The sequence below is a fragment of the Arachis ipaensis genome, chromosome B9 (assembly GCF_059453495.1).
Source record: "Arachis ipaensis isolate K30076 ecotype BB chromosome B9, ASM5945349v1, whole genome shotgun sequence".
NCBI lineage: Eukaryota > Viridiplantae > Streptophyta > Magnoliopsida > Fabales > Fabaceae > Arachis > Arachis ipaensis.
The window spans coordinates 151,908,566-151,920,668 of record NC_142444.1 but is presented as its reverse complement, the minus strand read 5'-3'; the positions used below and the strand labels follow the sequence as shown (position 1 = coordinate 151,920,668).

General features: G+C 35.6%; 2 protein-coding genes across 4 annotated transcripts; one reads left to right on the top strand and one right to left on the bottom strand.

Annotated features, from left to right (window-relative positions):
* Positions 1–3,486: 3,486 nt before the first annotated feature.
* LOC107616297 (UPF0496 protein At1g20180-like) lies at positions 3,487–5,532 on the bottom strand. 2 transcript variants are annotated; one of them, XM_021110777.2, is made up of 3 exons: positions 5,246–5,532; positions 4,932–4,985; positions 3,487–4,612 (listed from the first exon to the last, which is right to left on the bottom strand). In XM_021110777.2, exons 2-3 carry the CDS (start codon positions 4,945–4,947, stop codon positions 3,579–3,581), a joined length of 1,050 nt encoding a protein of 349 aa, XP_020966436.1. In that variant the 5' UTR covers positions 4,948–4,985; positions 5,246–5,532; the 3' UTR covers positions 3,487–3,578. The 2 variants fall into 2 exon arrangements, with proteins under 2 accessions (XP_020966436.1, XP_020966437.1); XM_021110778.2 differs by having other exon boundaries at positions 4,932–4,976.
* A 1,631-nt stretch (positions 5,533–7,163) lies between these two features.
* On the top strand, positions 7,164–10,115 carry LOC107617525 (G-box-binding factor 4). 2 transcript variants are annotated; one of them, XM_016319298.3, is made up of 4 exons: positions 7,164–7,987; positions 8,163–8,234; positions 9,069–9,098; positions 9,587–10,115. In XM_016319298.3, the coding sequence occupies exons 1-4, from the start codon at positions 7,343–7,345 to the stop codon at positions 9,665–9,667; spliced, it is 828 nt and encodes a 275-aa protein (XP_016174784.1). In that variant the 5' UTR covers positions 7,164–7,342; the 3' UTR covers positions 9,668–10,115. The 2 variants fall into 2 exon arrangements, 1 of the variants encoding a protein (XP_016174784.1); XR_015899964.1 differs by having other exon boundaries at positions 7,192–7,983.
* The last annotated feature ends 1,988 nt before the right edge of the window (positions 10,116–12,103 follow it).

Here is a 12,103-nt window from a genome sequence, read left to right as displayed (position 1 = left end):
GTAGGAATCTTGATAACGCAGCTAAACGGCCTGTCAGTCGTTGAACTTCTTTAATTGTCTTAGGACTGTGCATGTCGAGAATAGCTTGACATTTTTCTGGGTTAGCCTCTATTCCTCGGCTTGTCAAGATGAATCCGAGGAATTTTCCTCCTTGAACACCGAAGGCGCATTTTTCAGGATTTAACCTCATGTTGTATTTTCTGACTTGCGTAAATATCTCATCGAGGTCTTCTATGTGTGGGTGGCCGACCTTTGTTTTGACGACCATGTCGTCGACATAGACCTCGACGTTTCTGCCTATTTGCTGCTCAAAGACTTTGTTCATCAATCTTTGATATGTTGCACCTGCATTCTTTAAACCAAAAGGCATAACATTATAGCAATAATTACCGCATTCAGTTATAAAAGCTGTTTTTTCCTGGTCTGATGGATGCATAAAGATCTGGTTATAACCAGAGTACGCATCCATGAAACTCAGCGTACCATATCCACATGAGTTATCAACTAAAGTATCTATGCAGGGTAGGGGATAAGCATCTTTGGGGCATGCTTTATTTAAATCAGTAAAATCGACGCACATGCGCCATTTACCATTATTCTTTTTTACCATAACGATGTTGGCCAACCATGTTGTGAATCTCAGTTCTCGGATGAATTGGGCGTCTATGAGTTTGTTGACTTCGGACATTGAGGCTGCTCGCTTTTCAGTTCCGAGGTTCCGCTTTTTTTGGGAAACTGGTCGGGCTGTTGGGTTGACTGCTAACCTGTGTGTTATTACTGATGGACTAATTCCTGGCATATCCCCTGAGGTCCAAGCAAATAAGTCGGTATTCCGGCGTAAGAATGCAATCAGCTTCTCCTTTGCGCCTTTTTCCAGTGATGCTCCGATAAAGGTGAACTTCGTATGATCGTCAGTCAGGGTGACCTTTATTAGATCCTCATTTGGCACAGGGCGCTCTTGAAAGTCGGCTCTCGGGTCTAGCTCGGCTAGGGTTGGCTGCTCTGATGTTATGGAATTGACACGAACTTCGGTATTGGCTTTCACTGGCTTAAGGCTTATATTGTAGCATTGCCGAGCTTCGTGTAGATCACTGTGGATGGTGGCGACGATGTTGTCCTGCACAGGAAACTTAACACAAAGGTGAAATGTTGAAACTATTGCAGTAAATTTATTCAAGAAGGGTCTCCCTAATATAACGTTATAAGGACTAAAACAGTCAACCACCAGATACTGGACGTCTTGTGTTTTAGACAAGGGCTGCTCTCCGAGAGTGGTTTGTAACCACACAGATCCCATCACGGGAACTCGTTCTCCTGAGAAGCCGACCAATTCTCCCGAATATGGCTGTAAAATGTTAGTGCTCAGTTTCATTTTCTGAAATGTGGTAAAGAAAAGGATATCAGCACTGCTTCCTGGATCAAGTAGGACTTTTCTGACTATGAGATCACCCAGTTGGATAGAAATAACCACGGGATCATCATAGTTGGTGTAAGTGGAATTGAGGTCGGCGTGTCCGAAGGTCAGCTCCGGGACTTCTTGCATCGGTGGAGGATTATGAGGATTATTCTCAACTGCTAACATGGCTCTGTAGGTCCTTTTTCTAGCCGAGCTTGTGTGGCCACCACCAGCATAGCCACCTGAAATGCAATTGATCACCCCTCTAGGGTGAGCAGGAGTTTTATCCTTTTCCTTTGAAGATGGGCCTGTTGTATGTTGTTCAGGGTTCGACGTTGCTCTCTTTTGCATATGTCCTGTAATGAATTTGTCAAGGTGGCCTTGCCGTGCCAAACGCTCTAGCAAATCTTTAGCAATGACACATTCGTCGGTTGTGTGGCCATGCTTTTGATGAAAAGTGCAGTATCTAGTTTTGTCGACGTTTTTTGCTTCTGGATAAGCGCCTGCCTTTCGAGGGGGTTTGATTAGCTTAGAATTTAGTATTTCCTTGATTATATCATCCCGTTTGGTGTTAAACTGGGTATAAGATTCATATCGCGGGACCGGTTTGAAGCTCTTCTTGTTATCGCGTGGCTTTTCATCATCCTTGACTGCTGATTTTTCTGCCTTTCTTGCTTGGCGAAGTTCTTCGATATCGATCTGTCCTTTGGCCTTCTCGCGGAATTCGGCCAAGGTTTTTGGTTTTGCAACGGCAATGGTCTCCTGAAATTTACCTGGTCGCAGGCCACTCTTAATTGCATGAAGATGGACCTCGGGGTGGAGATTAGGGATTTTCATAGCCACCTTCGTGAAACGAGTTATATAATCCTTCAGGCTCTCTTGTGGTCCCTGCTTAATAGTTGTCAAATAGTCAGAATCATGGAGGTATATTGCAGATGCTGCAAAATGGTCTTCAAATTGACGAGCTAACTCCTGAAAGCGGGATATTGAATCTGCAGGCAAAGAGCAAAACCAGTCAAGTGCAGGACCGTCTAGAAAAGATGGAAAACATCGACAAAGAATTGGATCAGATGCACCGTTAACAATCATAATAGATCGGAACTTTTTAACATGCTGTTTTGGATCACCCAGTCCGTCATATGGGGTTAAAGTTGTTGGGAGGGTGAATTGTCTGGGGAGTTGAAAGTTCATTATATCCGCCGTGAATGGTCCTGCGGAGTTGTCAGGTTGTTCTTCCTCATTTTCAGGCTGAGCTTCTTCATTCCGTTGATCTTCTTCATTATTGCTTTGTGGTGTCTCAGAAACATGAGTTCGTTCGTTGTTTTCATCATCATTAGTATGGTGCCCTAAACGAGCTTGTTCTAACTGTGCGATTTGATTTTGCATTCTCTGGTTATCTTCCGCCATTCGCTGATTTGCCTGTTGAAGCTCGGTCACCATCCTCAGAAGCTCGGATGAAGTGGGCGGGGGGACGTCCGCCATGAGGGTGTGTGGAAAATCTGGGGCCTAGCACAAGTGATGTTTCAAATTGTTCGGCCCCACGGTGGGCGCCAATGTTCTTACCAGCTTAGGCCGAGGTATAGGTCGCACTCCAGATAGGTCGTCCTCCTGATAAGGTCGGTGGATTCCTAAGACGCGATCCAAAACCTCGGTATAAAGAAAGAGTGGAAGAATCGGGTACCTGCAAAAGGCACTCCGACGCTCAAGTCAGTAAGAGAATATGTATGGAGTCTTTTTCTTAGAAAGATTGCTTACCTTCTTTTGTTCCTGCTTTTCCTTTTATACTCGTTTGTTGTTGAGCGTTTAGATTTAAGTCGTAACGTCTGGAGAGGAAATTTATTGCCTATCCGACGTTATTGTGTGAGAATGAATGCCGATTATAGCAAATATTCGGTTATAATGGTGAACACGTTACCGAGCTTATAACTCGTAACCGACTTTACTGGTCATATCAATATAAAATAAGAATGATGATTGACCTACTAATATCTATACTGAATAAAACTTTAGCTTGAGCTCCTCATAAATTCTGTTAGATTTTAGATCTAACCCAAAAAAAAAAGTGAAAAACCTCCCTTAAAACCATACTTTGAATCTATAATAATCATATAATTACACAATTAAAAGGTTCATATATGTATGGTATACATATACATTTCATTCAACATTTGAAAGTCTTGTTTTATTTTTTCATTTCCTTAATGACCAAAGCCCTTGCTTTGTTTATTGTTACAAGGCACAAGTAGACATGTTCCTCAAGTTCCTTCACTTGTTTCCTAAACCCAACATCATTTTTCTCAAGCTCCTTCACAATCTGCACAGAGAATTTGTCCTCTTTCCTATCCAAACAGAATTGCACCATTGTCCTGTTATGTTCAATTTCATCATGAATCCTTGTCACAAGTCTACTCATTGTATCAAAGTCTCTGGTCAATATGTAAGTTCCCTTAGCTGCTATATCAAGTTGATCATAAACTTTACCAAGGGAATCACTTTTTGATGAAATTCTACTACATCTTCTAAGCTTTTTCTTAAGATGCTTCAATTGGGTGTTGAGAATTGCTATCCCCATGAATAGTGATGTTAGAGGAGTGTGTGATGCTATAACCATGGCCATGATTGCTACTATGCCACATGTTGCTGTCACACAAATACCAAACAACCTCTTCAAGTACTTCAAAATCCTCTGTTTCCTTCCAATTTTTGTTCTCATTGATCTCAAATGGCGCAACACGGACGAGTACTTATCGTTTATGAGCTTGAAGTTGTGGTTCGAAAAAGGGTTGCTTGAGGACATGAATGAGTTGAGCTCAAAGACAATTAGTTCGAACTTCTGTGAAGATTTGCAATTATTCTTATTACTGTCCAGTGCTCTTTGAATGAATTCATGATTATAGTGGATTTGGTTGATGCTTTTGAGAAGACTGGTGCAAATGTGTGATGCCTCGGCACTAATGTCAAAGTAGCTTAGCATAAGGTTTCTGAGTTCTAGAGTCATTGAAATTGTTGCTGAGTCAACAAGGGATGGGATAGTTTCTTGATCAGGTTCAAGGAGGAATTCTAAGAAGGTTTTGTGGCTATAATTTATGGAAGATTGTGTTGCAAGTAATTGAGCTTTGTTGAAGCAATCAGCATATGATTTTGTCCTAAGTGCTCTTAAGTACTCCTCATGAAAGTTGATGTTCATTTGATCATCACCTCTACTTTTCTTCGCATCTTAACAGAAAAATAAAATGTGATCTCAGAAAGAAGCTAATTTATTAACAAAATGACACAGTACTAAGAAAAAATACTTGCCAAAATTAATATCATGATTTGCCTCTTATAAAGAAGATAAAACTAGATAATTAATCCTTTCAAAATTTTGTTTATCATTTTCAATGTTACAACAAGTAACTCATCATCTTATCTGATACCAACCAATCAGGTTGCTTAGATCTCCAAGGATTTGAAAGAAAATGCTAATAATTCAATGGAATTCTATAGCCAAATGAAAAGTGGTGAAATTGAATTATAAGAGCATGCATATGTATACCTTGGCTGGCTTCCATCTTGGTTGATCAGAGGAACAAACTTTATGCTGCAAAAGCTAAGAACAACAGAAATTGAATTATATGAACTAACTTGGCTTTTAAGGAAGGCTGATATAAATATTTAAATTTGAGATTTTTCTTTGGTAATAAAAGTCCCATAAGATCAACTACAGAAATATATATATATATAAAACAAAAGTTACTAATTTTAAAGTGAATCAAAGAAATAGGGCACTAAAGATCATAGGATATTGTAAATCAGTGAAGAGTTATGTAAACAAGAAGGATAAAATTAGAGATCTTAATAGGTGATTACCTCTTGATTGTTGCATGGCCCATTTGGTGAATTTAATTTTCAGTGCTTCAAATTGAACAGAAAATGACTACTGAACAGAAAAGTTATCCAAAGCCACTATCAATAATCTGGTTTGTTTATCTAATCAAGCATGTTTTATTGTTCCTTATATATGTGTATGTGTATTAAGTAGCTTCATCAAGAAGAAGAAACACTTTGAATTGTAAATAGTTGAGAGATGACATGATGAAATGCATATTTATTGTTACAATCATGTGGATCAATGATCAAATTATTAGTGTTAACCGGTTAATTAACCATGTCAGCGTATTATGGGCATGGATGAAGCCTCTAAGCATTAAAGGTATAGCTGTAATTGAGCATTTACCAACTGAAACACACTACCGAGTAGAATAGTAGAGTAAGTCACGCTATATATTTATTCAGAAATTAAAAAGTGTTACTCTTGAGTCTTACCAAATATGGTATGAGATGAAATTGTTAATGACAGATAGATGTCTTTAGTCTTTACCCTCAACTTATGTGTCCAACTAATTAATTATTACATGACATAATATTGCGTCTTATATTATGGTACGTGCGTACTTGTTTGATATACCCTTATCGCTATCTCAATCCAAAAGAAATGACGTTACAAAAATGCGTGAGAATCATATGCATGTCAATGTACATGTATGTAAATGTACATGCACTCATCAAATCAAATAATAATAATAATAATAATAATAATAATAATAATGAATTTTAACTTTAAAATAATTCATATGATATCCTTAAAAAAAAAAATTAACAAAAGTTTCTTGCTTCTAAAATATGCTATGGAGTATGGAGTATGGAATATGGACTTATGGAGGGCTCTCTTTCAAAGTTTCATGTCGTTTACCAATTTGGTGATGAGGAGTGCTAAGAGTCAGTATTTTTGTTAAATTCTGGTCAACACTTAACCATAAAAAAAATTAAATGATTCTACACTATTAGATGCAATATCACACCATTAAAAATATCATTGATAATTAATTAATGGCTAAAAACTAGAAAAATTGCTAGCCCCTAAACTTTCTCTTTGTTGATTTGTCACCTTTTGCTTGGAGTTTTCTTCTCTATATTCATGTTAAAAAAGTCTAACTGATCAATAATAACTAGGTAAATTCTAATTCGTTCATAAAATCAAAGTAATATTTTTTTATATTTTAGTAATTTTTTAATTTTAAAATAAAAATATTAAATAATAAAAAATTATTTTAATTTTAATAATATTTTTTATAACCATACTATGTATATATCAAAAATAGTTATTAAAATTAATCACTAGTATAAAATATATATTAAAAATATAAATACACATTAAAAATAAATTAAATTACACAAATATTTATATAAATATATAATAATTAATTTTAGTATATAAATAATATTTTTGTATTTTTTAAAATATCATAAGCACCATAGTTATAAACTATTAGCATGTATCTAATAATTATTATTATTATTATTATTTAACTAACCTTATATTTATTATTCAATCATTTTTTTATCTTTCTTTTATCAAAGAGGAATATACTTAAAACATAATTTTAAATACATTTATAAAGTAAATAATTAACATTGTTATCTGATTAAATTTATATATTTAAATAATTTTTTAAATAATATATTTAAAAGTTTATTACTTTTATAATTTTTTTAATAGAGGTTAAATAGAAATGAAAGAAAACAAAAGTTTATTATTTTTATACAATTAATATAAAAAATAATTATTTTGTTGATATAATATTATATAATTAAATACATATATAAAATTATTTTATACTGAAAATATATTAAAATTAAATTCTATTTTTATAAGATAATAATAAGTTATTGATTTTCTGTTTAAAAAAACTCTATAGTCAATAATTTTTTTTTTTAAAAAGAAAAATGACAACACAACAAACAAACACATTGGAGAAGGCGTGAAGCTTCGACTCCAGCACTGCAGAGGACAGCACATCACAACACACTCTCACTCCCCAAAATCCCCAATTCTCCGATTCCCAAAACCCTAGCACACACAAAAACACCATCATCACCATCTTCATCACTTAAAATCTCCAATTCATGGCGTCGTCGAAGCTGATGCCGACCACAAATTCTAGAAACCCCGATCCTCCACTACCTCTCCAACGACAACCATCCTCTTCCCCAAAACCCCAACAATTCACAACCACCAACTTCATCCCAATGCCCGAAGATGCCACCCTCCTCGATGCTCAAATTTCCCTCTTCGAAGCCCCTTCCCCTGCCCCTGCCTCAGCCAAAACCGTCGACGACTTGTGGCGGGAGATCGTCGCCGGAGAACGGCGCGAGTGCAAGGAGGAAGCTACCGAAGAGATGATGACGCTCGAGGACTTCCTTGCCAAGGCTGGCGCCGTTGACGACGTCACCGACGTTGTCCCCATCGACGAGGAGGTGAAGATGCCGATGGCGCTGACGGATAGGCTGGGCAGCGGTGGCGGCATGTTCGCGTTTGATCCACTGCCGACGACGCCGTTTCAAGGGATGGAGAACATGGAAGGGTCGGTGATAGGGTTCGGGAATGGGGTGGAAGTGGTTGAAGGTGGCGTTGGCGGAGGAGGGGGAGGAGGGAGAGGGAAGAGGGGGCGCCCCGTTTTGGAGCAGCAGCTCGATAAGGCTGCTCAGCAGAGGCAGCGGAGAATGATCAAGAACAGAGAATCTGCTGCTAGGTCTAGAGAACGAAAGCAAGTAATGTTGTCTATATGCTTTTATGCCCATTTGAATGTTTTATTTTCAATGTTGACGTAATGATGTGTATGTTTGTGAATTGTGTGATACTGAAAAATGTTTTTTTTTTTTTTTTAAATTTTTCAAATAATGGATTCTATCTAAATTTAGTGCTATATGTTGGATTGAATTTCAGGCTTATCAAGTTGAGCTGGAATCATTGGCGGTGAAGCTAGAGGAGGAAAATGACAAGCTAATGAAGGAAAAGGTGTTTTTTCTCCCTCGTCCCTCTCACACTGTATGAGGATGCAGAAATCAAGTTTTTCCTTTGAGTTGATCCCATTTTTGAGCTGATTTTAGTTATTTATTTTTAATGTTTTGAATCATAGACATGCAAGTTACTTTTTTTTTTTAATAATAATCTTTTGTTGGTGCCATTTACATGGTTGGCTATTAATCTGTTTCATGGCCTAACCTGGCCTTGTTCCATGAAACATTTTCATCAACCCCTAGCAGTTGGCTTCATTACAAGTTAACAACTTAGTGTGGGATTCTAGTGTTTGTTTTACCTTTACCATACAGGCTCAGTGTTCTCATCATAAATGGGTATACAGTTTTATCCTCATTCAATCACACGGGTCCTTGCACTATTGTACTATCACTGGCTATCTTCTATTAGCCATGTATTAAAGGATCCTAAAACTTTGGTTATTCCTTGTTGGGTTATGTTTGATCTTGTTTGATCTTTGTGTGTCTAAGTTGCTGTGTGCTCAACGACTTCATTGGTAGGGTTTGTAGACTTGGTTTTTCTGCCATTTGTTGTGAAATGCTCTTAGGTTTGGATATCTACATCTACTTCAAATTGTGGTATTAAGTTTGCACCCTACCAAGCAAGGATGCCTTTTTATCGCGGTTGGTAAAATACATCTTGCTCCCTCAAAATTTTCAGTCTCCGAGTATGTCCTTCTAATGTATCATGCTTTTATTTCTGCTGTTTTGAGTGTGGATCACTGTTGAGTGTTTTGAATCACAAACAGCCTTAGAGTTTATAATGTTTTTGTTTTCTCTTCAATCTCTTAAAAAGGAATATATTCTTGTGCAGGCCGAGAAGAAAAAGGAAAGGTACAAACAGGTATTGATCTGCCATTATTTTAGTTTGTCTTGAATTCAACCCCTTGGTAAAAATTTTTATGACTGATAATTCACATAATGTGTCTAAGCAACTCTTTCCCAGTTGATACCATGTCTTAAGTCAAATAATGCTATTACAACTCTTGAAAGTCTTGCCCAGTCTAAGCAACTCCTGAAATTCATTGATATTGCAACATGCTCTGTAATCGATCATGAATGTGCATTTGTTCATGAAATTTCAGTCATGTCATCACTGAAAAGAGTAGGGTTAGTGTGGATCAAGTGGGTTTTTCCTTGCATGTATGTATATGGATATGAAGAGTTAGGCAAGTGGTGTTGATTTTACTACTGAATTTAAGGGAGTTGCAAAAAAGAAGTTATTTAATAACTTCCAATCCAAATTGTTGTCAAATGAAGCTTGTCAGCATTTTGTCAGCATTTTGTTTTTGGCTTTTTGCGTGACAGCTGACCCAATTGATTTTCATGCAGCTTATGGAAAAAGTAATTCCTGTTGTGGAGAAGCGAAGGCCACCACGATTTCTACGTCGTGTTCGCTCCTTGCAATGGTAGACCCTGTTTCTCAGTGGTCCAGGATAGAAATTGAAGATTCACAGCAGCATATGTGAATCATGTGATGAGGGAAATATGGATATGAGCACACTAGCACTGTAATCATTGTTGTTTCTGAAATCAAAGGTCCCAGTCTAATTATTAATCTAGAGGGCAGTGGTGAATGGGTTAAATTATGTGAAAAGAGAATGGTAATTGCTACCTGAGTGATGAAGGGAAATTCCTTGTTACATAAGAAGCAGCTTTTGCTTTTCCTAGTAGATAAAAGCAGAAGTGGAGGTTGGTTATTTAGTTTAGATTCGAAGTAGGCACCCTGATCTTTCCTCTAGTGAAATGTGTTGTATTACTGGTAGAGCAGAGGTGATTTTTAGACGTATATAATGTAGTTATGGATTAGACAGATATATTTGGACTCTAAAGAATGCATATAGAAATTGTTTGTATGATCTGTCAGTGCGTTTTAGTGTCAGTTTTTCTTTAACCATTCAATGGCGATCAGGTTTATTTCATGTCAGTTTTATATCCCATTTCAGTTTATTTTACTAGATAAATCCAATGAGAATACGTTTCTAGAAACAATAGGAACTTTCTTTGTAGTTTCACATGATCTTTATATCTCTTAAAACTTAAATGTGTGAAAAACAGTCTAGTCATGAGTATTATATTTCCTAACTTAGTTGAATAAATTTGTCAAGCAATTCAGAATCTATTAGAGTCAGCAAATTTTCATTTCTTAAGTGCTAGAATCTTTTTAGTGCTCTCTTGATGCTTTATTCTGTCAAAAATACAATTTACAACATATCTCAGTTGCGGATATTTAATTTCATGCTTCTTAACTATTTTATTGTTTTGTCAATTTACTTTGCCCCCATTCCTTCTGGCAAGCTTAATATGTATTTTTTTTTATATATATAAAGTGAGTGTGTTTGGAGGATTAAAATTTAAAAATATAAAAGAGAGAAAGGACAAGAGCAGGAAATTGCAAATGCTTCGTCCTTGTCGTTTTTTGACCTTGTAGCTTCGTTTATCTCTTTTAGTTGGACCACATCGATGAGCCTAACAAGTGAGCCGAAAGCTGCTACCTTAAGCAAAGACAAGGACCTCTGTCTCGCTGAACTCCATTTTATAACGGTAACTGTAACGGTAACGCTCGTCAACCATAATCAACGGTTAAAAATTCATCTCATCAAATGTCTATAAATAAACGTTTAGAGCATTGCAAGGGTTTGACGGAGGGTAGGTTTGGTGTTTACCAGAAAAATGTTTGTATTTTTAAAAGACATTGACATCTTACTTTGTGTTTAGTAAATAAAAAATTATGTATTTGTACTTCTAATTTAAAAAAATTAAGAATATTTTTAAAAATATAAAATTACTTTTAAGGCTAATTTGTATTTTTTAAAAAAGTAAAATATTCAATATAAATTTATATATTATAAATATATTTTTTATTTTATTAAAAATAATTTTATTAAATACAATTTTTACAACTTGTATTTATTAAAAATTATTTAATTTTAATTTACCAAACATAATTGTCCAAACTTCAAATCCAGCCGAATGAATGAAGATGTAAGTATCCTTTCTATAGATTTGAGCTGAGATTGAGACTGTACATTGCGATTTCATTGAAAGTTGTAGCATTTGATATTGGAGTGTTTTATTTGGTCACTTGTTAAAATGATACTATCACATGTACCGACAACAAAGTATTACGGACACCAAATATAACATTGAGATTCAGAACCATTACAAAAAAGTAGAGATTAAGATGTGCTTATTTTTATGTGAAGTTAATAGTTAAAAATTGTTAGCTTATAATTTAATTAAATTTATCAATTAAAAATAACTGTGAGTTTTTACCTTATAAGAATTGAATTCATCATCCATTCATAGTAATAGAAAACCTAAAACCAAAACAAATTGTTTTGGCCTAATCCTAGAACGAAGTAATATAAAAGGACCTCATTTATAACCTTTTATCATATTAGAAATTTATTCCCATACTGCATGAAAGTATGAGCAACATTGCATTCCACAATGAATGAGGCAAAACCTTTTCTTTTATTATTTGAAATAAATGTGGTAAGAGGAGAAAGGCATTTCTGATTTCTCACCACCCAAGAAGAAAGGTTTTTGAATTGAAAAATGAAAAGACCAAATTGACTGCAACTGCAAGCTCATATAATCACACCACTAATCATTTTAGAATTATAATCACCATCATCATATTTCAGACTCTCAATTCTGCTTGTGAATATGTTACTCCATCTAGAAATAGTAATATAAGTATATATATTTTTCTTTCCTCTACTTGTTACTACAATTTTGAGAAACAAAATCATGCTACCTTTTGCTGTGTAAAATAATACTAACAATAATAATAAATAATATGAGATCACTATCCCCAACAGCCATGTCTGGAACCCATTCAAA

Excerpts from the sequence above, each read along its gene's own strand:
- LOC107617525 (XM_016319298.3), top strand. The coding sequence starts at position 7,343 with ATGGCGTCGTCGAAGCTGATGCCGACCACAAATTCTAGAAACCCCGAT. Across the intron at positions 8,235-9,068 it reads ACAAGCTAATGAAGGAAAAG|GCCGAGAAGAAAAAGGAAAG; the intron begins GTGTTTTTTCTC and ends ATTCTTGTGCAG. Across the intron at positions 9,099-9,586 it reads AAAAGGAAAGGTACAAACAG|CTTATGGAAAAAGTAATTCC; the intron begins GTATTGATCTGC and ends ATTTTCATGCAG.